Below are 25,602 nucleotides of genomic sequence, written 5' to 3' on the forward strand. Positions count from 1 at the left end.
AACCTTCTGGTATTGATATTCTAACATGCTAATACCCAACATTTGGGGAAAATCTACTGCTTAATATTACGTATTTCATTAGACATTATAAATAAAAAGGAAATGTTTCGATAGGAAAAAAAACTCGAACTATCAACCCTTCTCATTTTATGTACTCCATTAAGTTAGATGATAGTTTATTAACTTTTTTTATTAACAGTTAATGTAGAGAACAGCTTACCTGACAGGCAAATGCAATTGGATCAGCCACTTTCTGAAGCATCTGCTCAAGCTCTCCAACTGTTGAATAGTATTCAATCTGCACTGTGGCTTTAATGTCTCCTCCACAGTAGATATTTACATTTACAAAGCCAGCAGGAAAATCTTACAAAAACAGAACATTTTAAAAGTTCAGTGGAAAAAATGAAGAAAAAGAAACAGAATTATTGCCAAAACCTTTCCACACTGATTTAGCATTCAGAATGCTTCTATGCTATCTATTCCAGATTGAGAAGTCAACAATTCACAGGGGAGACAAATGTGCAAAGAAGCAGTGAGCAATGGAAGAAGAGAATCAGTAGCAGTGGAGCAAGAAGGCAGAATTAAAATATATTTGGAGGCTAGAGAACAAAGGAAAACAAAGAAAGCTTTAAAATATGCAGTATACTTGGAAATATTTACGGACATTTCTGAGTGCTTCAGGGTGGAGAAGAATTTCCAGCTGCACACTTGATAATCTATGTATTAATTCTTGTAATGAAAAATGTGATAAGCTAAACTTGCTGGTTTTGTGCTTAGCCCCTGAATGTCTACACAGTGGCGTAGCGTGGGTTGTCACCACCCGGGGCAAGCACCCGGCCGCTGCACTGTCCCTCCCCCAGATAGTCCCTCGCTCTCTCTCTCCGCACCGCACCGCACGCCTGGCACCCCCCCTCCACAGTGGGCGGTGACCCGGCGGCTCGGATCGGGGAGAGAGAGTGAGTGAGCCAGGCAGGGGCAGAGAGCTGCGAGTGTGAGCGCCCCCCCAGATGTTGTGCCCGGTGCGGCTGCCCCCCCTGCACCCCCCACGCTATGCCACTGTGTCTACACCACAATTCTATCTTGATGACTTTTTTGGGTGCCTTTTAGTCAGATTTTGATTCCTGACAACTGCTCCAACTAGTCCCTGAAGTTTTCTTGGTAATATTTCTGAAGTGATTTGCCATTGCCTGATTCTTAGAGCTGAGACAAAGAGTGGCTGGCCCAAGGTCACCCAGTTGGCTTTGTGCTCAGAACTGAGTTTCCTTTTTCTAACCTGTTGCCTTAACTCCTCTACCAAGTAGGCTCTCTTAGTAGCACCAAGAAAAACATCTTTAAAAAGCAGTTGAGAGAAAATGGTTTTCAGCAGGAATGTTTTCAACTTTGGCAGTACTTAATATTTTTGAAGGAGCTTAGTGCTGCAAAATGGCTATGACAATATCCAACATACAGGCAATTTTAGATTTGGAGAAAATTCTTTTTTTAAAATTATAATATTCACAATGTTAGGGCTTATTTTTCATATGCTTCCCATCTCGTAATAAAGATGTGATGTCAATTTTTTAGCAATGGTCAGAGACACATGCAAGAGCCACAAAAAGTTTCACTTGCTACATTGGGCAATCCAGTGCTTTTTTTGTAAAAGAAAAAGGTGCCAGAACTCACACATGTCATACAACCCGCCTTGCCTACCCTACAAGGTTCCATCCAAAAAAGGTGCCGGAACTCCGTTCTGAGCGTTCTATGAGAAAAAAAGCCCTGGGGCAATCCTTTGTTCAACTAAGCTGAAACTACTGATTTAATAAATATTACTTAATGTTACAATAAAAAAGGATGACTAGATGGTTGAGATAGACTATAAAACACCAAAATATGGCCAAAGATATTAGCACAAATAAATGACAAAAGAATTTGAAAAACTCCCCACATGAAGCAAGACAATATCTTCATAAATGTCATGCAGTGATAATAATATGTGCTACAGATTTATGCTGGGTTACTCTAAATAATATGTGCAGCAGGAACTGATTAAGGCTAGCAAACTATGACTAATGAATGACATTTTAAAGACTGTCAACTGCCACTTTATCATGAATAAACAACCAAATGTCTCCAGTTTTTAATAAGTCAAAAACTTTTATGCTCTGATTTAATAAAGTAGAATTTGAAATCCAAAGCTCATACATAAAAAGCAGTATTGAATTATAATGGGAAACACCGTATAGCACTCCATTATGTTACTTTTATTTTTCCTGAACTAGTACCAACTCTTACCTAGAGCTTTGATGAATCTGACTTTCTGATTCCAAAAATCTGGCTCAATCCTGATCCATTCATTTTCTGTTATAAATTCAATGATTACTAAATCTTCAGGGACATCATCTCTTAAAATAATGAACATCTCTCCAGGGTACTGCAAAGTATGAGTTATATCCTTTGGGTCAATAAATCAAACCTATACAATGTGAATTACATATTTCCATGGAAGTTGTTTGAAACATTAGCAGAAGAACGTATGTTATCCAGCTACATATTTTTATAAAGCAATTATTTGGCCTGCACGAGAACATGGATTATTTCAACAAAACATTTGCTCTTTGTAGTAGGATGCACCCTTGAAATGATTTTAGGGCAATAGTGAACTCAGACTGTAGGACTTGGTCAGGGTCAGATCACTTCCTTTGGAGACGTAGATTTCTAGATGGCTATCTTATTCTTTTCCTCCCTTTTTTCAGTAAATGGAATAGACATTGTGGCCTCTTAAAGACTAATAACTGTTGTAACAACTTTCAACATCCTTTTCTGGGAACAGAGATAATGCAAACATGTCTACCTCTTTTGCTTTGCTATTGTACCATGAGTTTTAGGGCTAAAATGAGTGCAGTAACAAACTTGCAGACTTACTGATTTTGACAGGACCTCTCAAAGACAGGACCTCTTAAGAAGCAATGGATGCAAACTAAGGATATCAATGAGAGACGCAGCCTAGAACTAAGGAGAAATTTCCTGATAGTGAGAAAAATGAATCAATGGAACAACTCGCTTCCAGAAGTTGTGGCTGCTTCAACACTGGAGGTTTTTAAGATGAGATTGGACAACCATTTGTCTGAAACGGTATATAGGGCTTCCTGCCTGAGCAGAACTAGAAGACCTCTAAGGCCCCTTTTAATTCTGTTATTCTCAAAACATTTAAACCCAAACTCATTATCATGACTGTTTAGCAGAGATTAAGTTGTAAAAAGTGAATCTTGCTCCTTTTTCCTAAGCTAAAGTCTAAACCCACCACCCAGCATAACTTTGAGGAGGTTTATTTATTTTTGTGCACTTTTCTTTTAAATGGAATAAAAAGAATGCACTTGGGGGGATTGCATTTTCTTTAATACAGCTTACCTCGCATGGTATCCTTTTTGGCAACACTAACACCTCTGGCCTTCCCACCGTCTCCGTCACCTCCTCACTTTCCACACTTCCATTATTTATCCTCAAGCTCCTTTTTAGGTCCGAAGATAAGGGATCATGTGCACCTGCCAAAGATATTATTTTAAGTCATAGAGGATTTGGGTTAATGATTGCCAAAGTTATCTCCCACCAGCTGAAGCATTCCTTACTTGTGAAATTCCATATTAACTGGTGGTCTTTGAGCAGAAATATTTGTTTCTGAGCTACACTTTGTCTTTGATTTATAATTAGGCATTTGTCATACTGTAAATGCCTCTTTTTCTGTTGACATGGTAGTGGTCTTTTGTGCAGGCATCAAAATAAAAATTGGTAAAAAAAAGTCCCAGGGGATTGCAAAATCCTGAGTGTTAGTGTCCTCACTAGAAATGTATAATTGGATTTAAGTGCCAACCAAAAAAGAGGGAACCTACAATCTAAATGCATCTTTTGAAGTTCAAATCAGGTGGTAGTTGAGTTGCAACCTATTATGATTAAACAACAATGAGTTTAATTTCAAGATATCCTTTTGCATGATAGTAAACACAGAATTTACTTCGTAAAGTCATTGATCAGCTATACCTCTAATGGCTTTCCAGAGATATTAAAACATTTTTCTACAAAACTCTCCAAGTTTATGTTCCAGATGTCAGGTTTGGAATCAAACGGATCATTTAGCCAGAGCATTATGAAGTAATGTTCAAATAAAAAAAAATATATCTGTTGAGAAATTCAACATATCTAAATTCCTCCATAGCAAACATCAGTTTTAGATTCAAGTTGTTGTGATTACATTTTCAAGCAAAGCTTGTACTTGGGCCAAAATATCTTTTAAAACAAAATAAAAAAATAAAAATGGTAGCTAAGCAAAAGATCAGTAAAGATTATTTGGGCCTCCTCATACTTACAGAGCACTATAAAGTAATAAAATTCCATCAGATAATCCACATATTATTTACTATAAACAGGCTCATAAATCCCTATCAGCATAATCAGTATGGCATCACTGAGTCTTTTTCATCATCCCTAGATCTGAGCAAATCAATTGCTTTCACATCTGTCTTTTCCTTTTATTTCCCCAAAGAGTTCCAATATCATATTGTTTTTCATTTTCAACTTGCACACTAACCTTTTCCTTTTCTCCAGCCCTTGCACAATTCACATTAGTCAATCAATCCACATTGATTGCTGGCTCTGGAGCATTCCCCATCTGTCTTTGCTTTATTGGATATACTGTTTACTTTCTTACCATTTGTCTTGTCAGGAGTTTGCCCTATTCTCTTCAACATGGCCCTTTCATCTTTTTCATTCAAGAGCTCTACTTCCTCTCCAGTCAGCTTTCATTATCGATCTATTAAATCAGGGGTCTTCAAACTCGGCCCTTTAATGACTCGTGGACTTCAACTCCCAGAATTCCTCAGCCAGCATGCCTGGCTGAGGAATTCTGGGAGTTGAAGTCCACGAGTCATAAAAGGGCCGAGTTTAAAGACCCTTGTATTAAATTGATAATATGGAACCCTTCTTTTTAAAAGACTTATTTTAACAGCCACAGTCTTCTCTTCCTATCTCAAATCAATGATTTTCCACAAGGTTTCCTTCATCCTATCTCCCAGGTTGGCCCTGGTTAGCGCTTAGGTGGGGGCTACCTTGCAAGGTTAAACTATAGGCTAGTTGAAAAGTTGAAAACATCCCAGGAGAAGACAATGGCAAGAGCCAGTTTAGTCTAGAAGTTAAAGCACCAGATTAGAAACTAGGAGAATGTGAATTCTAGTCCCACCTTATAAGCATGAAAGCCAGCTGGCTAACTTTGGGTCACTCATTCTCTCACACAGAGTTGTTGTTATGGAGAAAATAGGAGGGGGGGAAAGAGTATGAGGTATGTTCACTACCTTATTTATAAAAGTAACAAAGACAGAATAAATAATAATAATGACACCCCAGGCTTAACAACTGTCGATAAGAAAGACAAAAAAAAGTCTGGATAGTGGATGTGGCAATGCCTGGAGATAGCAGAATAGAAAAGAAAGAACTGAAAAAAGATAACAAAATACAAAGACCTTCCAATAAAAATAGAACGACTCTGGCAAAAGAAAGCAAAGGTAGTACCAATAGTAATACCATGTTTTCCCGAAAATAAGACCCGGTCTTATTTTATTTATTTTTTGCCTCCAAGCTCTTATTCTGGGGGCGCGGGGGGGGGGGTTTCTTTCCCACAGTCTCACTTTGAGGCAGCGGCACCAACAGTTTTACCCAGCTGGCCCACTTCTTATGCAGCCAAAGGAAATGCCTCTGCAGTTGAGAATGGAGCTCCGGATTGCTGTGGGTGGTGCCCCTCCCCTCCATCTGCATTTCACCATCAGAGGCCTTCTGCAAAGAAGAAGAAGAAGTGGGCCAGTGAGGTGAGGCAGGTGTTGATTCATGGGAGGCCTGGCTGCAATGGTAAGCAGGTGCAAGGCACGTGGGGCAGCTCGACCCCCCCACCCCCACCCTAGCTTGATTTTTAGACTTGCGCCTTGCCCCAAAATTAGGGCTTATTTTTGAGATTGGGCTTATGTTAGGCCCACCCCCAAAAATCAAGCTAGGATTATTTTAGGGGTAGGTCTTACTTTCAGGTAAACACAGTAGGTGCCTTGGAAGCAATCCCAAAAACTGGCATTGACGATTTCACCCTCAGTCAATTGCAAAAGGCAACTTTACTTGGAACAGCTTACATCCTGTGACGATATTTGTGACACCATCAAACATCCACATCTACCTATCCCAGATCCTTAGGAAGGACTAGATTGGTGGACAAAAATGCTAAATCCAGTGTGAACATCTGGCTGACTGCAATGAACCATAATAAAAATCACTTCCATATCATGCCACAAAAGCTGCAAAAGATGCATTTATGTAAGTCACCAATGTCAGTTGGGAGGTGACTTGGGTTTGTTCATATTATTTCATAAATTAATAGCTAATCCAAATCTCAGACTCCACCTCCAACTTCATAAGACTTGCTATTGATTGATTATTTGATTCATACATTCATTCATTTATATCATGCCTTTATTATTTTTACAAGTAACTCAAGGTGGCAAACATATCCAACATCTTCCTCCTCCTATTTTCCCCACAACAACCCTGTGAGGTGGGTCGGACTGACAGAGAGTGATGTCCTATGCCTTGGTCAAGCATGATGTTTCACATATGAAGCAGAAGGAATGGAAGGGTGTTTTTATATAGTTTAGGAGGGATTGAATAGATTGTAGCAAAGTAGAATGTAGCAAAAACTCTGAAACTGGAGCAGAAACTTAACAGCAGATGTAGAAGACTAAGCTAGAATCTTTCTCCCTGATAATTTAATAATTTAATCTTTTAAGTGTATATAGATGGAACTGAAACCTCTGTTGCTTTCTAATACTCTCAATTATTTGCTAATACTCTATTTGGTCTAAGTATTAAGCTGTTAAGTAGGAAGCTCCCACTTAAAAGCTACAGCAAATATTTACTGTATAGATATTACTATCATAAAATTATACCTTTAGAAAAGCAGCTGTGATATCCTCTGAAACCAGCAGCAGGTAAACCAAGACAGGTAGCACAAATACTTTACCAAAACATTTTTGCAAACTTGCATTATCAATACGCTCTCTACATGGGGCTGCCCTTGAAGACCACTCGGAGGCTTCAACTGGTGCAGAATGCGGCCGCGCGAGTTGTAATGGGGTCTCCCGATACTCCCATGTAACACCTCTACTCCGCGAGCTGCATTGGCTTCCAGTTGCCCTCCGGGTGAAATTCAAGGTGCTGGTTATCACCTATAAAGCCCTACATGGCCTGGGTCCGGGGTATTTGAGGGAACACCTGCTGCCGGCATCAAATGCCCTTCGCCCAGTGCGCTCCCACAGGGAGGGTCTGCTCAGGGTCCTGCCGGTAAGAGATTGCCGGCGGGTGACACCCAGGGATAGGGCCTTCTCAGTGGGAGCGCCTGCCCTCTGGAACCAGCTGCCAGTGGAGCTGAGGACTGCCCCCGACCTCCGATCATTCCGCCGGGGCCTGAAGACCTGGCTCTTTGAGCTCTCGGGCCAAGGCTGAGGACTAATTTATTTTAATTGGGGTTTTTAATAGTACAGGGTTGGTTTAATCTTTTTTAAATTGGTTTTTAACTTTTGTATGGTTGATTTTAACTCCCTGTAAACCGCCCTGAGTCCTCAGGGAAAGGGCGGTATATAAATGCAATAAAATAAATAAATAAATATTTGGAAAAATAGGTGACATTTTTAGGTGAACAGCCCTAAAAAATCATATCCTTGAAAAGCCTACCAGTTAGAGGAATCCACTGGGAAAGGTTCAGAAAAACCAAGATGGCACATCTAACTATATGGTTGAAGGTCACCATATAAAAAGTGGCATGAGTCTCATGTGTGTGTGTGTGTGTGTGTGTGTGTGTGTGTATTTATAAGTGTGTGTAGATAGACATAGATACAGATGATATAGACGTAGATGGTATAGGTAGATTTGGATTTAGATGTAGATGTATACAAACAAGTCATCCTGTTAGGTACCAGTTCATTAATACTTTACCCACCTTTTAAAGTAAGTAGTTTTAGAGTTGGATATATTTAATAATTCATATTAAACAAAGGCATGGGGGATACAATAATGCATACAAGTTAGTAGAAAAATAATTTACCTCTAATCTTGTAAATTGAGAAAGTCTGCGTTGAATGGCATGTTTCTCTTGGGTTATGTAAAGAAATCTCCCGAGCATTAGCAGCTCCGTTATAGTATATGAACACAGAGGCTGTCCACCACTAGATGGAGTAGCAGACATTTTATTGCAAGAAGAATGGTCCCATTTATTCTCACCAGCCCCGCGTCAAATTTCTTTATAAAGAGCTAGTTTTCTTAGCAGGATTAGTAAAAATCAGAAGAAGCTCACATGCCAGGCAAAAAGAATACAGAGAACTAAAACACTATCATTTCTGTTCACTTGCAGGAGACAAAAACTCAGTTATTAGTCTATTCTTTCCCATAGCCCAAGGAAGAATATGTGGGTGGTAGAAATGTAAGTGGATAAACACAGGCACGTGTCCCATACTGTTCCATATTCAGAAAACATTCGTGATCAGCATTTTCATCCTGATATGAAGCAAATGAAAGGAATACAAATGCATTAAAACCTTCTTTGTCCTGTATTACTTATACTGAAGAACTTTAGATACCAGATCTGAGAATCTTTGGTAGCTGGGAGACCATACCTTTTTAGTTATCTATATCTATATCTATATCTATATCTATATCATCTATATCTATATCTGTATCTGTATCTGTATCTATCTATCGATCTGTCTGTCTGTCTGTCTGGATGTTTGGATGTATATAGATATATAGATACAGATAGATAATATATAAATATATAAATATCTACTTCTCTGTATATTATTTCTATCTATCTATCTATATCTATCTATCTGTCTGTCTGTCTGTCTGTCTGTCTGTCTGTCTGTCTATAGTGATTCTTCTATTATAAATAATTTAACATTTTTACCTGAAATAAGACTATTGGTTAGAAGAAAACTACAATTTCATTAAGATGTGAAAATAAAAAGCAGGAAACTGCTTGGTTCTGATACCAAAACTGTATTTCTCTCTGCATGGAGAAAGCACGTATATTTGAGCTCTGAAATATGATACCTAGTAAATGTTTCTTCTTAACATTTTCTAATGCGTATGCCTGCTTGGACAAATTTTCTCCTTTGCTGATATGGGTGATTTAGCATCTGGCATAATAATATCATTCCATTTCATATTGTGCCAGTCTACCCATGAAATACAAAAAAAAAAAAGTTGGAGAATTGGGAAAACTTGAAAGCCACATTGCTCCCAAACTCTCCTCCTTGCTTTCTACTGTAAGGGTCAGCAGCTACCCAAAGAATTTGAGGTTCCAAGAGGGCAAATAAGGAGACTCAAGCGGAGGCTTCCAAGTCAAACAGAACTTGGCCAAGTGAAGTTGCTGGGTGGAACCTGTCTGAAACACTGGCAGCTGCGTTCAGAAGTGCAAAACAGTGGTCTGTTAGGCACTTCTATTTATATACAGATAACAACCAATCACAAGGTGACACTTGTTGGCACACAGAATATTACCCAATCATCTTTCATTACTTTCCCGCTCTTTCCCCTGTCTCTGGGTCTGTGTACGTGGTCTTCCTGCCTTCACAAAATGGCGTCCCTAGTGCAAGTACAGTGTATAGAAGCAAAAATGACGGTCATTAGGCTAATAACAAGAATACCTTTTTGTACAATCCCTATACTACAAATGAGACCTGCACAAGTGAAGGCTGGTAAGAATGGGGAACAAATTCATTTAGCTATCATTTACCTAATGTTGCATTTTGAAACCAAATTTCATTAGTTTCATTGAGCACTATTCTTTGGGAAAAAAGTAGACAGGTTATAAGCAAATAATTACATAAACCTAACAATGATTCTCAACAGACTTTTTAAAGTATATGCAACTTAATGTGCATGCATGGTTCTATGAATTCTAAGGCAAAAAACCGTAAACTTGAATGTTTCTGTAAAAAAATCTTTCTTAAAACATTTTTGGACATTTTAGATATTATTTAGACATTATTAGATAGTGTGGGATGTACAGTAGATTTGCTTCTACAATTAAAATGTAATTTCATTTACTTAAATCTATTTTCCTATATTTTAGTACATTGCTTGTTATCATATATTCAGTGAAACAGGTAACTTATTGCTTTCCATTGTCTTTCTGGCATTTGTTCAATATTTGAAAATTGCCAGCAAAAATATATCCATTTATCTTCTTTCTCTAAACATACATTTTGAAAGCTTTTCCACACTTGCTGTGCTTTATAGAGACACTGTTTTGAGTTAAAAGTTTATTTATGTGGAAGGATATTAAATCAATGAGATTTACTTTGATTTAAGAATATTCAAGACAGTGGTAGAAAATATTGTTGGATGCTTACCTGGAATTCCTTCTGACTGCATAGCTTTCTTCAAGTAAATTACAAACCTTTAAAAGTAACTTTTGTTGCAAACTTGAGCAACTTAATAGTGATTTTCTGTGTTTTTAAAATAATACTGTCCCTAAGATAAATCTGGCTTTTATGCTGTTGTATTGCATGTTTGGTTGACAGGTTTGGCTGATCTTGAAAAGTTAAACAAGGTCAGACTTGATTAATTTTCTGTATGGGAGTCTACCAGGAAATCCTTGGGCTATAATCTAGACTGCCACATTGAAAAAAATATTGTAAAAATGCAGTTGCAATCTTCTTCCCTATTGTTATGAAGTAAATTCTGTAGATAAATTCATATAATTATCAGGACCTAAATCTCATTCCCAAAATATACAGCTATTATCAATTATAACTGTTTTTCTTAGAGCATCCTAATTATAGAATGGCCAACACAGATGCAACTTAAATTGTAAACACCTTTTTGCATTCTTTATCTCCCTCCTTCCCTCCCTTCCCTGATTCTAAATCCTTCCTTCCATCCACCAATGATTGAACTTTATCTTAATTTACTGCTATACAGAAAATAATAGTATCTATCTTTGAATATCTGGCAGGTTTTCATCTTTTCCAAGTTTTCAAGACTGCAAGTTCCACTGTCTATAAGCACAGCATTAAGTAGCTTCCTTGTTTGATGTTCTGAAAATTTGCTTATAAATCAAGGTTTCAAACAGAAAAATAAAGTTTGTTCAGGAAAACAAAGTTAGCCAAACAGTATCTTAGTATTCTTTCACCAGTTTATTTATTTGTTTGTTTGATATCTGTCAGTGTTGCCAATGGTTAAATAAAAATTTAAACTGTCAGAATGTTAGACAAGTCTAGCTTTTTATTTTTTAATGTTATTTTTATTTAAAAAACAACATAAGCTAGCTGCGAGTCCTTCTTTATCCTGTCTGTATAAAAGGAACAATCCTATATAAAACTTGTTGATGTGGCAAGATAAGTGTCAGTCAAAATCCATATTGCTTCTGAGGTTAAGTCATGATTCTCTTTACAGTTTACAAATCATTGTGAACAGTCTGCAGACCATTGGTCCAAAATATTTTTCTCATTGTGACAGGAACATGGTAGCACATGGTAGGAACATGGTAGCACATGCCCACACATGTGCACATAGTCTGTGAACAGACATTTTGGCTGGGCTCCCACAGCATGGTAATCTAAAGTGGGGTTGGCTAGTTTTGTACAAACACAGAAAAAATTCTGTCTGAAAAAAAGGCAGTTGGGCCAGTAAGCCATGTCTTACATTACAGAAGCTACGTAACTGAACTAACTCATGAATCTTGTTTCCATACTGATGCATTGGAGGAGGCAGACTATAATTACATTAAACTATTTTCCAATGCTTTGTTGTGCTCTTTACGCATAAGCTAGCTGGGAGTCCTGCTTTATCCTGCCTGTATAAAAGGGACAATCCTGTATAAAATTGGTTGATGAGGCAAGACTCAGATGAGTGTCAGTCAAAATCCATACAGCTTTTGAGGGTAAGTCATGACAATTACAATGATCCACATGCTTTCTTATTCCTTGCTTCTCTTACTGTACATTTTCTAATTGTAAATGAATGGACAAAGTCTATAGATAATCCTTATGCAGGATCCAACATGGTAATAATTTCTATTAAACATAAGAGGTTCTAGGATTCAAGAGATGGTGATAATTCCTAATAATCCAGAAAATAAACTTTTAGTCTTAATTATTTCTATGACAGTGATTTCCATCCAATGGTCTATGGATAAGAACTATGGATGAAAATAATTAAAAAAATAATTAGGACATTTTAGGCAATATGCGATATTTGGCATTGCCAATGTATAAAATATATTAATGTTTTAATTATTTTGGATGTTTAAGTCCTGTGGAACCTAAGGTATGCTCTTATATGCAATGAAATTAACAGAAAGTTTTTCACTGACCTTGGTTTGCTTCTTCTCAAAAGCTTTAACATTAATATAATGGTTTGCAGAAAGGATTATGTTCTATGATTTTTTTTAAAAAAACTCTCTTACCACAGACTAGCAGGCATTACCCTCACAATGTATGTTTTATTTCCATATGTAAAACACACACATAAAATAAATCATGAATTCATGAATATGCTTATAGGTACTTTAAGGTACAAAGAAAATAATCTACATGATTCTTTTTATAATGAAAATAAAGATGAATTGATCAGAATTCTTGTAGACCAGCTATTATCTTTTTATGCAAATTATTTAATCCAACACAAAGTTAGGTTTTACTGAGCTCCAATACAAAAGAAGCCACTCTATTCTATCAATTTCAGCTCATGTTAGTTCAATTTCAATTACATCAACTCACGTAAGCTGTTTTCATCCAATTAGGGCTGAAAAGAAGAATAAAACATCAAATACTTGAATCTGTGTTTCATTAGCGCACAGTTCGCTGCCATGTATAAATAAGAATTTAAACTGTCAGAATGTTAGACAAGTCTAGCTTTTTATTTTTTTATGATATTTTTATTTTAAATATTCTAAGATATCAAAGATAAACATAAAGTACTATAATATAAAGGGAAATTAAAGAAAGGAGAAAAAATTGAAATGAAAAAATGAAAAAGCAGAGATACAGAATTGCCTTGATTTTTTTATAAGATAGGACCCTTCATACATTTTAGAGAAAATTGTTAATCCTTGTTCAGGAAAAATCTGAAGTCCTCTAAAGTTGCAGCCCAAACTCTCATAATGGTGTTGCACATACTGTGCATGATCTCTAAGATGGCAGTAGTAACTGAAATTGTGATGGGATCTTCACCTTGATCCTTCTTGATCTCTCAGTGACCTTTGATAACGTCAACAATGATATCCTTCTGGGCCTATTTAGAGAGGCACAGAGTTATGGAGTGCTCCTTCTCCCTTTGGTGTCAGTTCTGTTTAGTGTTGATAGTTGGGGAGAAAACTAGCTGGAAACGTTTACTATGTGGAGAACCTCAAGCCATTACCCTTGGCCCATTCTTATTTCATATCTACATGAGACCATAGGATGAGGTCAATGGTAAGGGATTAGATATCATCAGTATGTAGCTCGATTTCCTGGGCCAACCAAATGCTTATGTCAAGATGCTTTTGCAGTGTTTGGGATCCCTAATTCTTGGAACTTATCATTTTTTACTCTAGATGGGGCTGAGTTTTGTGAAGAGTCTGGGGATCATTCTAGACTTTCAGCTCTTGCTAAAAGCAAATGGCATCTCCGGCTAGGAGAACCTTCTATGCCAGTTACACTTATTATTCACAGTCCCTCATGCTTTTCCCCTCTATATTATTGTAATTTGCTATCCTTCAAAACTACTCAGGAGCTACAGCTGATTCAGGATGCATTACTGTAGCTAGTTATGGATTGCCTTGCTATGCCTATATCATGCCTCTACTCTGAAAGCTGCATTGGCTTTGAGTAAAGTTTTGAGTACAACTTGAAGTGATGTTCGTAAAGTTTTTCATGGTATAGGACTGGATTATTTGCAGAACTGCCTGTTTCTAATCATTTCAGCCCATCATACAAAGTCTGCCATATTGAGCAGGTTCTGGATCTCTTCCATTAAATAGTGCCATCTAATGGGACAGAGGCCTTTCTCTTGTATGACAACCACCCTGTGAAATGCATACCTTCCATGAGATTTGGATGACACCAGTCTTGGCATACTTTTGCAAGGTGTTGAAGATCTGATTCTTCTTCTGGGCATTGGGCCAGGTTGTGATTTGAGCCTGCCTTACTGTAAATTGGTGAGTTGTTCCATGAGCACTGGGTTGTTTTTAAATTTTTAAATTTATTTTCCTATGTCTTTATGTTGTCTTTTAGGTACCCAGAGTTGTATATTAGCTGCACAGTGATGTAAATCTAAATAGTAAATAAAAGATAAATAGGAAACTTTTGCATGATAGCTATTTTGAATATGAATATCTCATTTTCTAATATTATAAATAGACTAAGTTTCACACATTATGTTACATGTTTGCTATCCATAATTTATCAAATGACCTATGATTTGTTGAGTTTGTATAATGTACTAAGCAAAATATCATGATGCACAAACCACAATAGCCATGTGTGCATATATTAAGCTAAGTGAATGCTTTCAATATATCCAGGATGAATCTTTGTTCTAATTTTTATTAAGGTTCTGAAGGTGAAGGTAATATTGATTTCAATGTCACAGTTAAAGCAGCAACAATAATTGAGAAATACACTCAGATATATGTTTTTTGAGTACTACTTTTGAAATGTTTAAATACAGAACCACAGAAGGAGTTCAATTCCTTTTATCTCAGTCAGTAGAATAAAACAGTACAGCAATGTACAATACAATAAAACACTTTAGCTAAAGATCAGAATTGTATCACACAAACTGTTTTGAATCAGGCCACTTCAGATCAAGGACTGGATATTACCTGTTTGCTGCTTGTATATAAGTGTGATTAAGATAATCTTCCTTCTTATGTTTCAAATGCATGGATATGTTTTCTCCATGGACAAGTAGAAAAGGAACCAAATACTTTTATAGGGTTTTACGGTCAGGCTCCCCCCGCAACTATTTTTCAATGCTTAAACCTTGCAAAATCATTCCTGTTGTTCTGCTGAATTAGCAGCTCAAGATCCTATTTATCATTGTTATCATAATTTGACTATGAAATAATTCATCTGGCTCCATTCTCAAGCAGTTTATACCTCAAGCTTAGTTTTCAAAAATACAGTTCAAAAGATTTCTTCTTTTTTTATCTGTGCCTATTCTTCTTAATCCTGCTTTCCTATAACGTCTCACAACTCTGTAATACTTATAAATCTGATACTTTGCTGGCAGCTAGGGGACAAAAGCATTCTTTCTTCTTACAAATTAATCCTCCAATTATTTACTCCCCAAGAAATGGGTATTCTGGCAAGAAATCCAACTCAGTGTCAGATGATATTGAAAAGTGGGATATGAGATGAATGCCCCTAATTTTCAGGGACTGACTGTTGCCCTCAAAACCTACCTTGAAAATCCATCTTTATCTACATCTGGAACAGGAAAATTAGGAACCAGACCTGCCTTTGCAAACTTGGCTCAGTGGGTTAGGACGCTGAGCTTGTCGATCAGAAGGTCGGCAGTTTGGCAGGTCGAATCCCGAGTGCCACATAACAGAGTGAGTGCCTGTTACTCGTCCCAGCTTCTGCCAAGCTAGCAGTTCGAAAGCACATAAAAATGCAAGTAGAAAAATAGGGACCACTACGGTGGGAAGGTAACAGCGTTCTGTGAGCCTTTGGCATCTAGTCATGCTGGCCACATGACCACAGAGATGTCCTCGGACAAGCGCTGGCTCTTCGGCTTTGAAGCGGAGATGAGCACCGGTCCCTAGAGTTGGAAACGACTAGCATGCATGTGCGGGGGAACTTTTACCTTTTTAAATGTTGGGATTCATATTGTTAGAAAAAGTGCTTCTTAAAAGATAAGTAGATTTGCTCAGTTCAGACGCATTATGTGAAGACCTAGCTCTCTGGAGAAAGCCCTTGTTCTGGGAAAGGTGGAACAAAAGAGAACAGAAGGGCAATCAGTGTCAAGGTAGATGGACTCAGTTACAGTGGCAATGAACGCATCATTGAAAGACTAGGTTATGGATAGATCATCATGGAAAAAATCTGTGTGGTTGGTAGGAGTCAAAAACAGTTTGACAGCATATGATCGATCGATCAATCAATCAATCAATCTGCATTTGATTTAATATTATTCCTTCTAAATGGTTCTATGCATTGGAATACAAGCTTGCTAGAAGGAATAGTGATTTGTTCTGACCTTGTAAGCAGAAGACGCTATTGCCTGGCTCACCCACAGATTCTATTTAGAATGCTTTTTTTCTGACATGGATCCTTTCTCTCTTTGAACTCTGCCTGATCAGCACTTCTATTCACTGTCTTTTTTGCCTTTAGTTTGTCCCAGATAACATTGTGTCAAAATCAGCCTAGAAATGATCTTCCCCTGGGAAAGATGCTTCTAATTTTCAGAATGTTTCTTTTAATGGCGGTTTTCAATTTATTTATTTATTTATTTATTGTATTTCAGGTGGCCTGCAGGGGAGTAGAGAATGCTGCTATTATGATTGTTTTCTGCTATAGCCTTTTTAATTTTAATTTTAGTGACTTTTATACGTCACTATTATATTTCTATTTATAGCCTGCCTTTTTTTCCCTCAGGAGCTGAAGGAGTCATCTACTCTCCCTTTTCTACTTCCCCACCCCCCACAAAAACAATCATATGCAGTAGGAAGACTAAGGAACAACATCTAAAGTTACCCATGGGTTTCTGTAACAAAAGCTGGGCTTCCCTATTTAGTTCTATTACTGCATCTCATTTTGCTACCTGTCCAATTTTCTATGCATTCTGATATGTGAAAACAAAACCCACCATCAAACAACCATAAGAGATGTTGCTCAAGATGTCTTGCCTTGCGACTGTATTATAAAAAGGAAATCAATGAGGCAGCAAAATTTAGGAAAGTTTTTGTACAAGAGAAACTTTTAGATACCTCTGGTACATATCTATTTGATACCTCTGGTACGTATCTATTTGAGCAGTCTGACCTGGTCTGATGGGTTAGGGTTGGGGTTTTAATACATCTTAATTATTGTTTTAACCTTGGGCATTTATTTAATCGCTTTTAACTTTTGTATCCTGTTTTTTTATTTATTGCCCTGTACACCGCCCTGAGTCCTTCGGGAGAAGGGCGGTATAAAAATATAATAAATAAATAAATAAATAAATAAATAAATAAATAAATAAATAAATAAATAAATAAATAAATAAATAAATAAATAAATAATTTAAACAAGTGCCAGAATGCATAGTTTGTTGGGAATTGTATCACATTTTTTCTTCTATCAAATTTATTCTTTAAAAAATATAAAATGGAAGTGGTTAAAAAAGGTGATAAATTAGAATAGTTTGAAAGTTTCTAGTCTTCTCCATCCTATCTCATCCTTGACATATAAAAGATATGGCTGCTGTTGATTGATTTGTGTCAAGGGGAATCAAGGGCCCGATAAAGTCCACACTGATCATGTTGGATATCTTGAATAACCCAGAAACCTCTTGCCTCATGCAAGATTCCTCCCTAGTTGTGAGTAACACCTCTAAGCACATGTATCTTTATGAAAATAGACAACCAAACAGATGAATTCAATTCAAAGAATAAAAAGCTATATATTTATGCCCCTATGAGATACAGAATAGTTCTGTTCCTATATCAAACTCTGTAATCAGATTCTTATAAAAGTTCTGTCTAGGAAGAAATCTGCTCTGCTTCTAAGTTACTGAATTTACAGTATATTACTACTGCACCATGGCGGTATAGTGGTTAGAATGCAGTATTGCAGGTTAACTCACTGCTCATTCCAGGAGTTCGATTCTGAACAGCTCAAGGTTGACTCAGCCTTTTATCCTTCCAAAGTCAGTAAAATGAGGACCTAGATTGTTGGGGGCAATCTGTAAACCACTCTGTAAACCACTTAGGGCAGTAAAATTATGAAGTGGTATATAAGTCTAAGTGCTATTGCTATATGCATATGGATATAGAATATTACTTTCTTGGCTACATATATTGGCAAACTATTTACTTTATTCATTGTGAGATTTCTTTTTTCTTCTTGGAAGATGACAGTGAGGACTAAATATGGCCAACAAGTGATTAGCTCAAACATCTTGTTTCAGGTGCAGTGGGAACTCAAAGGTTAATCTGTTTGAGGGGGTAGTTGAATTGCCCATCTTTTCTGAACAGAACCATTAAAAAGAAAGCTTTTTTGTTTGTTGCCCAATTTTGCCCTTGACATCTTGGTGCAGCATAGTCAGATGTATCTCCTAATTATATATACACAACAACCTCTGGATTGAGAGGCAATTACTGGCCCAAAATTACCTGTCATCAACTGAGTTTTTGAATCTGATTTCCCTGATACAAATCCAACATTTTTATCACTGTATCACATTGGCTTTCAAACTCAGATAAGGAGCATATCTTTTCAACCCCAACATTTCCAGATTTAATAAGGTTTCTACTTGACTTCAAGGGTTTGTCATCGTATAGTTCTCTATTTTTATTCAAGAGGGCATGAACCATCTCTTTTCAAGATTTGTCATTCAGCTTTGTAAGCAAAATGATCATGGAATTGAACCAGTCATATTCAGTCTCATGCTCTCATTCAGGTTTAATTCCAGAATGCAACTAGAATACATATTATTCACTTGTTTTGCTCCATATTAATAGCTGCATGGAGCTATATGCAGGAGCAGAGAAGCACTATACAGGTGAACATCATATCACATGCTGAGCTTTATTGATAATGTTAATACCACAAACTAAATCTTAAATCTGGTTTAATAAATGACATCCCTTGTGTTCACATGACATGGTATAATATATGCCCTTGTTCATATAACCTGGTAAGGTTATGGCTTGTTTTAACAACAACAAACTATCAAATTCCATTTCAGCTTTGTCTAGCATGTTAGACATCTCATCCAATATTTTGTGCCATTTGTAGTTTGAATGTAAGTTACCTTATTTTATGAGTTCAATATACTAAAACCACTTTCTTAGAACTTTATAGCCCTCTCTGCCTGCATTCTTTTGGTGCTTCAAAATTTTATTACATGCAATAATATCTTAACTGTTTTTTAAATAGACATATACTTTATAGGACTTCACAAAACTTTAAAGGGCATGCTTTGTTTTGATGAAGGTTTAGAAAAAAATCACTCTTCAAAACTGATTCACAAAGTAATGTGTGAGTATGACTTTTTCAGTAACCACAAGAAGCTTTTGTGTCTATGTTGTATTATACCAAAGTCTATTCCAATTCCAAATTCCTATTCCAGAAGAGGTTTTAGAAATAAAACAGAGAAACATGACCACTTTTCTTTGCTTTTGGAAGTGGAATATTTTATAAAACAACTTCTAATACATCACAGCTCCCTTCCAAAGCTTTGCACTTGACTCATCTTGTCAACTGAAATGGCCAACAATTGATCAACTCAACTATCTTGTTTCAGGTGCAGTGGGAACTGAAAGATTAATCTGTTGGAGGGGATAGTTGGTTACTCCTATTGTAATAGTTATAACTCAAAACTATGAAACTTGTGTATATTGTAATTTGATCCTTGGTATAACTTGATCCATCAGTGCTCATATCTCAACTCTTTAAAAATTCTAAATCTATAAGTAATTGTAAAATATTTCTGGCGGCATCATAAAAACCACATGATATGATCTGCTATGCATTCTGGAAACTTGAGGTGCATGCATAGTTTTGCTGGCATCTTATAAAGCAATGGTTTCTGGTACATGCATTTAATTGAAAGAAATCTAGTATTATTAATCCAGAACAACTGGCATAGCCTTCTTGTCTATGCATTATGAATGGTTATTTGATGACTTAAGGGTTTCTTTGACATTCATAATATTTTTCCAACAAGCTTTTCATAGTCAAGAAACTCAACAAGTAATGATTTTAAACCTTGCTGAACAATATCTTCAAGAGACACTTGTTTGAGATAAAAATGGAATGAATGAACGAATTGGTTCAGAATCATGTTGTACTGAGTGCTATGGCTATTGTATTTTTTATTTTAGTTTAATATGTTAATATGACATAAATATGTTATTTATATTTGTATAATGCATATTCTGTTTCTTAAATGCACTACATTTGAACACCCTGATCCAAAGAGGCTTTTAAAACAAAATAAGATTAACTAAGTGGACCATGTGTGCAACTTGGATCATGAACTGCTCCTTCTGGTTGGGGGATAATCCAGGCATTCATAATGTTCAGTTATTACATATATTAAGCCTGGATTTTTCAGTGGAATTTGCCATTTCTCCCCTTTTATTATTGCAGTCCACTATGTAATGACATTGTACCAAATTTTGGAATAATGATAGCTTCAATAACATTCTTTCTTGGCATGACGAATATTTATGACCCTGTGAAAAACATTGTGTGTGTGTGTGTGCGTGCTTCAACAAAAGCTCTAGTGAAGTGATTTTCTCAAAGCTGTTTCTTCTAAATATGAAATGAAAAAATCATCTAGTTTTGCTTCATTCTTCTCCACTGCCTCGCTTCAGCTTTCTCCAATATAGCTGGTGGGGGCTTCCATATTTCTATCAAGTTGTACACACTTAATATTTCACCATAGTGACAAAGTATTTTTCATCACAATTAAATTATTTGAGGAAATGTCTAGACATAAAATATAGTAACACGATCTCTGAGCTTGCATATTTTACCTTAAAATATAGAAATTAGAAAGAGAAAAAATGAGGGAGGGAGGATAGTACCTTGTTGAATAATATCAGATATAACAGCAAGATAATCTTCTGGGGCTTGATCCGTGGTCATCAAGTGGTTGCATTTGTCTATGTTCAGTGTCTGATAGATAAGGGTTGAATCTTCCACCCCACAAAGCAAAATGGCCACCATTTCAGGAGGCTGAAGAATCTTGTTCAGAAAATATCTTTTTTTCAGATTCAGGCCCTTTAAAAGACCATTTGATATTATCAACAGTTTGCATCTGTAAGAGCAGAGAAATGGCACTTCTGAATGGTGAACCGATGCAGCTTCTAAGTCATAAAGTAAGATCCTGTCTTCTAGTATAATGTGCTTGAAAATTGATTTTAAATATAGAGCCCATTCCTCTGCAGCTTCTTCATAGATAACAAGAATGCTCTGTGTATGTTCTGAGGGAATGGAGAAAAGAAAACTTTTCAGAACAATTGTCACATTGCATTACTGTATAATAATAATAATAATTTCAAAAGCTAATATTTCAAAGAGGTTCAATCTAGGTTCTTGTGTGTTGTTTTAAGGAAGAATTTAATATCAAAAACAGATGTATATAGATACAGTTAAGAGGTTGGCAAACTTTCCCACCACACTTAGTACAAACCATTGCACTGTTAAAACTTAAGGGGATATCACAAGATTTCAGCATTATTATCTGGAAGCTTGCAACTTATAACTGGAAGACTTCCAAGGTCCATTCCAACTCTGTTATTCTATATTCTGTTAACTTTTGCTCAGAATCTCATGAACTTTTTGCAGTTTAGGGGTGGAGTGCTCTGATACAATCTTTGGTGCTTCTGGACAATATTTCTTGGTCCCAGTGTTATGGTCTGACTGGCAGATCTCTAGAACATGATGGCTTTTCTGTTTAGCCAATTCATGTCATCTTTTGCCATGAACAGATTATTGTTTTTCGAAAATGAGGACATGTGCAGATTAGGTTATTGTCTATACCCAAACTTTGTCTCTCCGTAATGAACAGTTTGCCCACCAATTTTTTGTATGTAGAGCAGTGAACTAGCAATATAATGTGGCTTTGCATGACCACTTCAGTACGCACTCAAAAAGTTTGCCATAAATAAAAACCACTAGAATAGAAGTAGCTTGAGGTAAGCATGGATAAAACTTAGCAGAGATCTGTAGAACATCCTCTGCCCTGAGAAATTGGAGGTTTGTTTTGATTAAATATCTTGCTCTTTTGACAATACACCTTTTCATTGAAAAAAGGCTTCTAAATTTCTTAGGACACCAAAGACAAAATTCAGTGATATATATATACAAATATTTATAATAATTGTATTAATTAAATTCTAAAGCAAAATAACTAAAATAGACTGTTCCAACAAAGCTGGAGAACTTTTATATTTATAACTTTTTTGTGACAATGATTTGGGAGCAGGGATGGGGACCACCACCCATATCTAGCGAAATGTTTGGCCCAAATGTTAAACATTGTTGGATGATATTTACTCATAGGGCAGCTGGAGATGATTGAGGGGATTGAAAATTTCCCTTCCCTCTATTGCTGCAATGATGATTTCAGGGGTGTCCCACACAAATCTCAGGAAGTCCAAACTATGATTGATAATAATTTTGTTGGCAAAATAAAGGAACTTTATCCTTTCATCCTTGTTGCTGTGTCATTAATGCCAGATCAGCTAGCCAAGCAAACATTTCTGAGAATCATAATTCCATTTTAACTGCAGAATGCTATGATGGATAAGGCCTTTTGAGATAACACATGCACAATAAGCCCCCCAGAGGTGTCTGAAAGGTGGGAAGTTATATAAATGTTTTAAATACATATGTATGTATATATGTAGAAACATACATACATAATAAATATTTGCTACTGTCAAATGGTTCCTGGAGAATAAGGGAGAAACTTTTCTTTTTTTCATTCTAAAACTTCTTGTTTTGTGAAAAGAAATCACCAGAAAAACTTTTCAGTTTTACAATTTTGATAATATCATAGGATATCTGAATAAACAATTCCACATGTGCTCTGACCCAAAGAACTTATTCTTATCCTTTAAGAAATTGGCTTTTGTTACTCTTGGGGAAAATAGTTCTCTCATTCAATTGCTTTATGTAGAGGGTTTGATAGAGATGGTAATGAAGGTAACTAATTTTCCAAATAGCTGGTTGAATTTCAATTAATTCCCATGAAACCCAAAACTGAGCTATAAGCTGTCTGGTTTTAGATGTGCATGCCGCTTCCAAAGTAAATTTATTCTTCTTAAGCCTACATGGTTTTTTTGGATGCAGGTATTAGAAGCATAAAATATGAAATTAATGCTAATGAAACTTCTGAAAATTCATGAGATATTCATGAAAAATACATTTTCCTTGTGAGCTTTCCCACCTTTCTATAAGACAACCACCTCCTTAACTTGCTGACTATTGGGATGAATATTGCCCCATATGTTATATAAGACTTTACAAGCTGACATGTGAGCAGTTGCCCTATAATCCAACATTCAGTTGTAGTTAAACCAGATGAATAGTTTACCAGACATAGCTGTTGTCGAAGTATACCATTAACTATCCTGATGACATATGTTCCTTAAACCCACAGCATTCAAGTCAAAATCATTCTTTGACATAAAAAGTGAAAAAATATTTTTTGTCAATTACTGTTTTTCACATACATTTTCCTGAAATAAATCAACCAAGGCAAAATCATACTTCCAATTTCTGGAATATATTACAGATTACAAAATAAGAATTGGAAGGCACCTTGGAGGTCATCTAGTCCAAATGCCTGCTCAAACAGAAGACCCTATACAATTCCAAACAAATGGCTGTCTAATCTCTTCTTAAAAACATCCAGTGATGGAACACCACAATACCTGGAAGAAAGCAATTCCACTGATTAACTGTTGTCATTAATCAGAAATTTCTCCTTAATTCTAAGGTGGATGTCTCTTTGATAAATTTCCACCTGTTACTTCATCTCCTGCCTTCAGTTACTTTGGACAATAGAATACCTGCGGTACAGTATCTTATTTCAGGTCTTTTGGTCACTTTCAGAATGTGTGCCTCCCTAAGAACCACACAAGGATTTATGATTCTGGCACCTCTAATTTTATGTTCTTTTCTAGCATTAAGTTCCACTAATACTATCTTAGTAGATGTCAGGGACATCAGAATTAGGACAGAAAGGTTGGGGTAAATAATTGGGTTGCTTTCTGTCAAATTGGCAAGCTGGGTCTTTCTGGAATTCATCCTATTTCATTGGCCTGTCGCCAAATTTCTTTTATTGGAGATTTTCTGCATTTGAGCCATTAATATTCTAATCCAAATTAGATTGTGCAGTTGATGGATCCGTTGCCACAATTGCTCATGATATTCTACAGAAGCAGAATCAGCCTTCTTCTCCTGGTGTATATTGGTGTAAATGTTGTGCATTGTGATGGTTCTATTTGTGAATAGGGAGGGTTAGAGATTGAGAGTGTCTTGAATAAGATCCTCCTGGGGGCTTCTCCCTGGGTTTTTTCTCTCTAGCCATTTCATTCTGTTCACTCTGCTCTAATTTCAGTTGATGGAAGTTTTCTACCTCCACTATTTGCATACTTTTTAAAAAAATGTGTTTTATTAATTTTTTAACATAATCACCTTAATATTCGGTAGACAGTACATTGTCTGGGTTTACATTTAGCAAACATTCACTAACAGTTAAATTCTTTAATCTATAATCCACATGATAACTTTACATGATTTCCTCTTTTCCCCATAGTGTTCTCTTTTACCAACCTTAAGTTAATACAATTCTTATTGTTTTAATAAATGATAATTAAGTATAAAAGTTTTCTAATTTCTAACTGCTAAGCTTGTAAGCCGCCCTGAGTCTTCGGAAAAGGGCGGGATATAAATGGAATTAAAATAAAAATAAATAAATAATATTTCTACAAATAATAATTACAGCAATATAGTATTCATTTTATATCTAGTCATTCTGGTTGTCTCAATATATATCCTGTTTACAGTTCTTGTTTGCATTTGTTTTTCCCACAGTGTTCTAAACATTTTTACTGGTTAAGATTTTCTCAGAGTTAATTATATTTAAATATTTAAATCTATTTTTTTCTCATGTAAATCAACCCAATACTTTTACTTTTCTTAAGGAATAAATAAGACTAAAAAGAGAAAGAAGAAGAATGAGAATAAGAAACAGAATAAAATAAAAAGATAGTATATTAATTAATATCCCTATTTCCTATAAGCTAACACATATTTATTTCCAAAAAGTTTTTGTTCTTTTTTTACCATAATTGAAAATGTATTTAATCTTAAAATATTCTTTACTAAACCTAATCCTCTAGTCTTTTAACTCTTAGTCAAAACATTTTTTAATCCATTTATAATTTTCTTAAAGTCAATCACCTTTAGATATCTAAAACATTTCCTTTATATAGGCCATTCAACTCTTTTTTTCTACAAAGTTTATTGATTTTCTAATATTACGTTCACATATTTCAAAAGCAACGTGGTGGCTGGGTAATACTAATTCAATTACATGCAGATATTAGTACAGATTTTAAATTGCTACCATAAACATTTCCTCTCTTTTTCCCTTCATATATACTGTCTATTTGTAAATTAAAAGACAAGTTTTATCCTATCCATCACATAGAAATTAACTTTCTTACATATAGCCATAGATTTTAGTTTATACATATTCTAATTGTTTTAAGATACAATCTTTTAGACAATCAATGACCTAATAGATTTTTCAATTTTAATTTCCACTAACATTTAGATTTAACATTTGATATTTATCATTCTCAAGATTTTTAGTATACTCCCAATT

General features: G+C 35.8%; 1 protein-coding gene across 1 annotated transcript in view; it reads right to left on the bottom strand.

Moving 5' to 3' along the window:
• Positions 1-25,602, bottom strand: part of BANK1 (B cell scaffold protein with ankyrin repeats 1) — a 166,337-nt gene that overhangs the window by 111,468 nt on the left and 29,267 nt on the right. Inside the window, 4 exon segments of the mRNA XM_083367862.1 lie at positions 221-363; positions 2,272-2,410; positions 3,388-3,521; positions 20,786-21,184. Coding sequence (XP_083223988.1) covers positions 221-363; positions 2,272-2,410; positions 3,388-3,521; positions 20,786-21,184 — 815 coding nt within the window.

The sequence above is a fragment of the Vipera ursinii genome (genome assembly GCF_947247035.1).
Source record: "Vipera ursinii genome assembly, chromosome: 7".
Taxonomy (NCBI): domain Eukaryota; kingdom Metazoa; phylum Chordata; class Lepidosauria; order Squamata; family Viperidae; genus Vipera; species Vipera ursinii.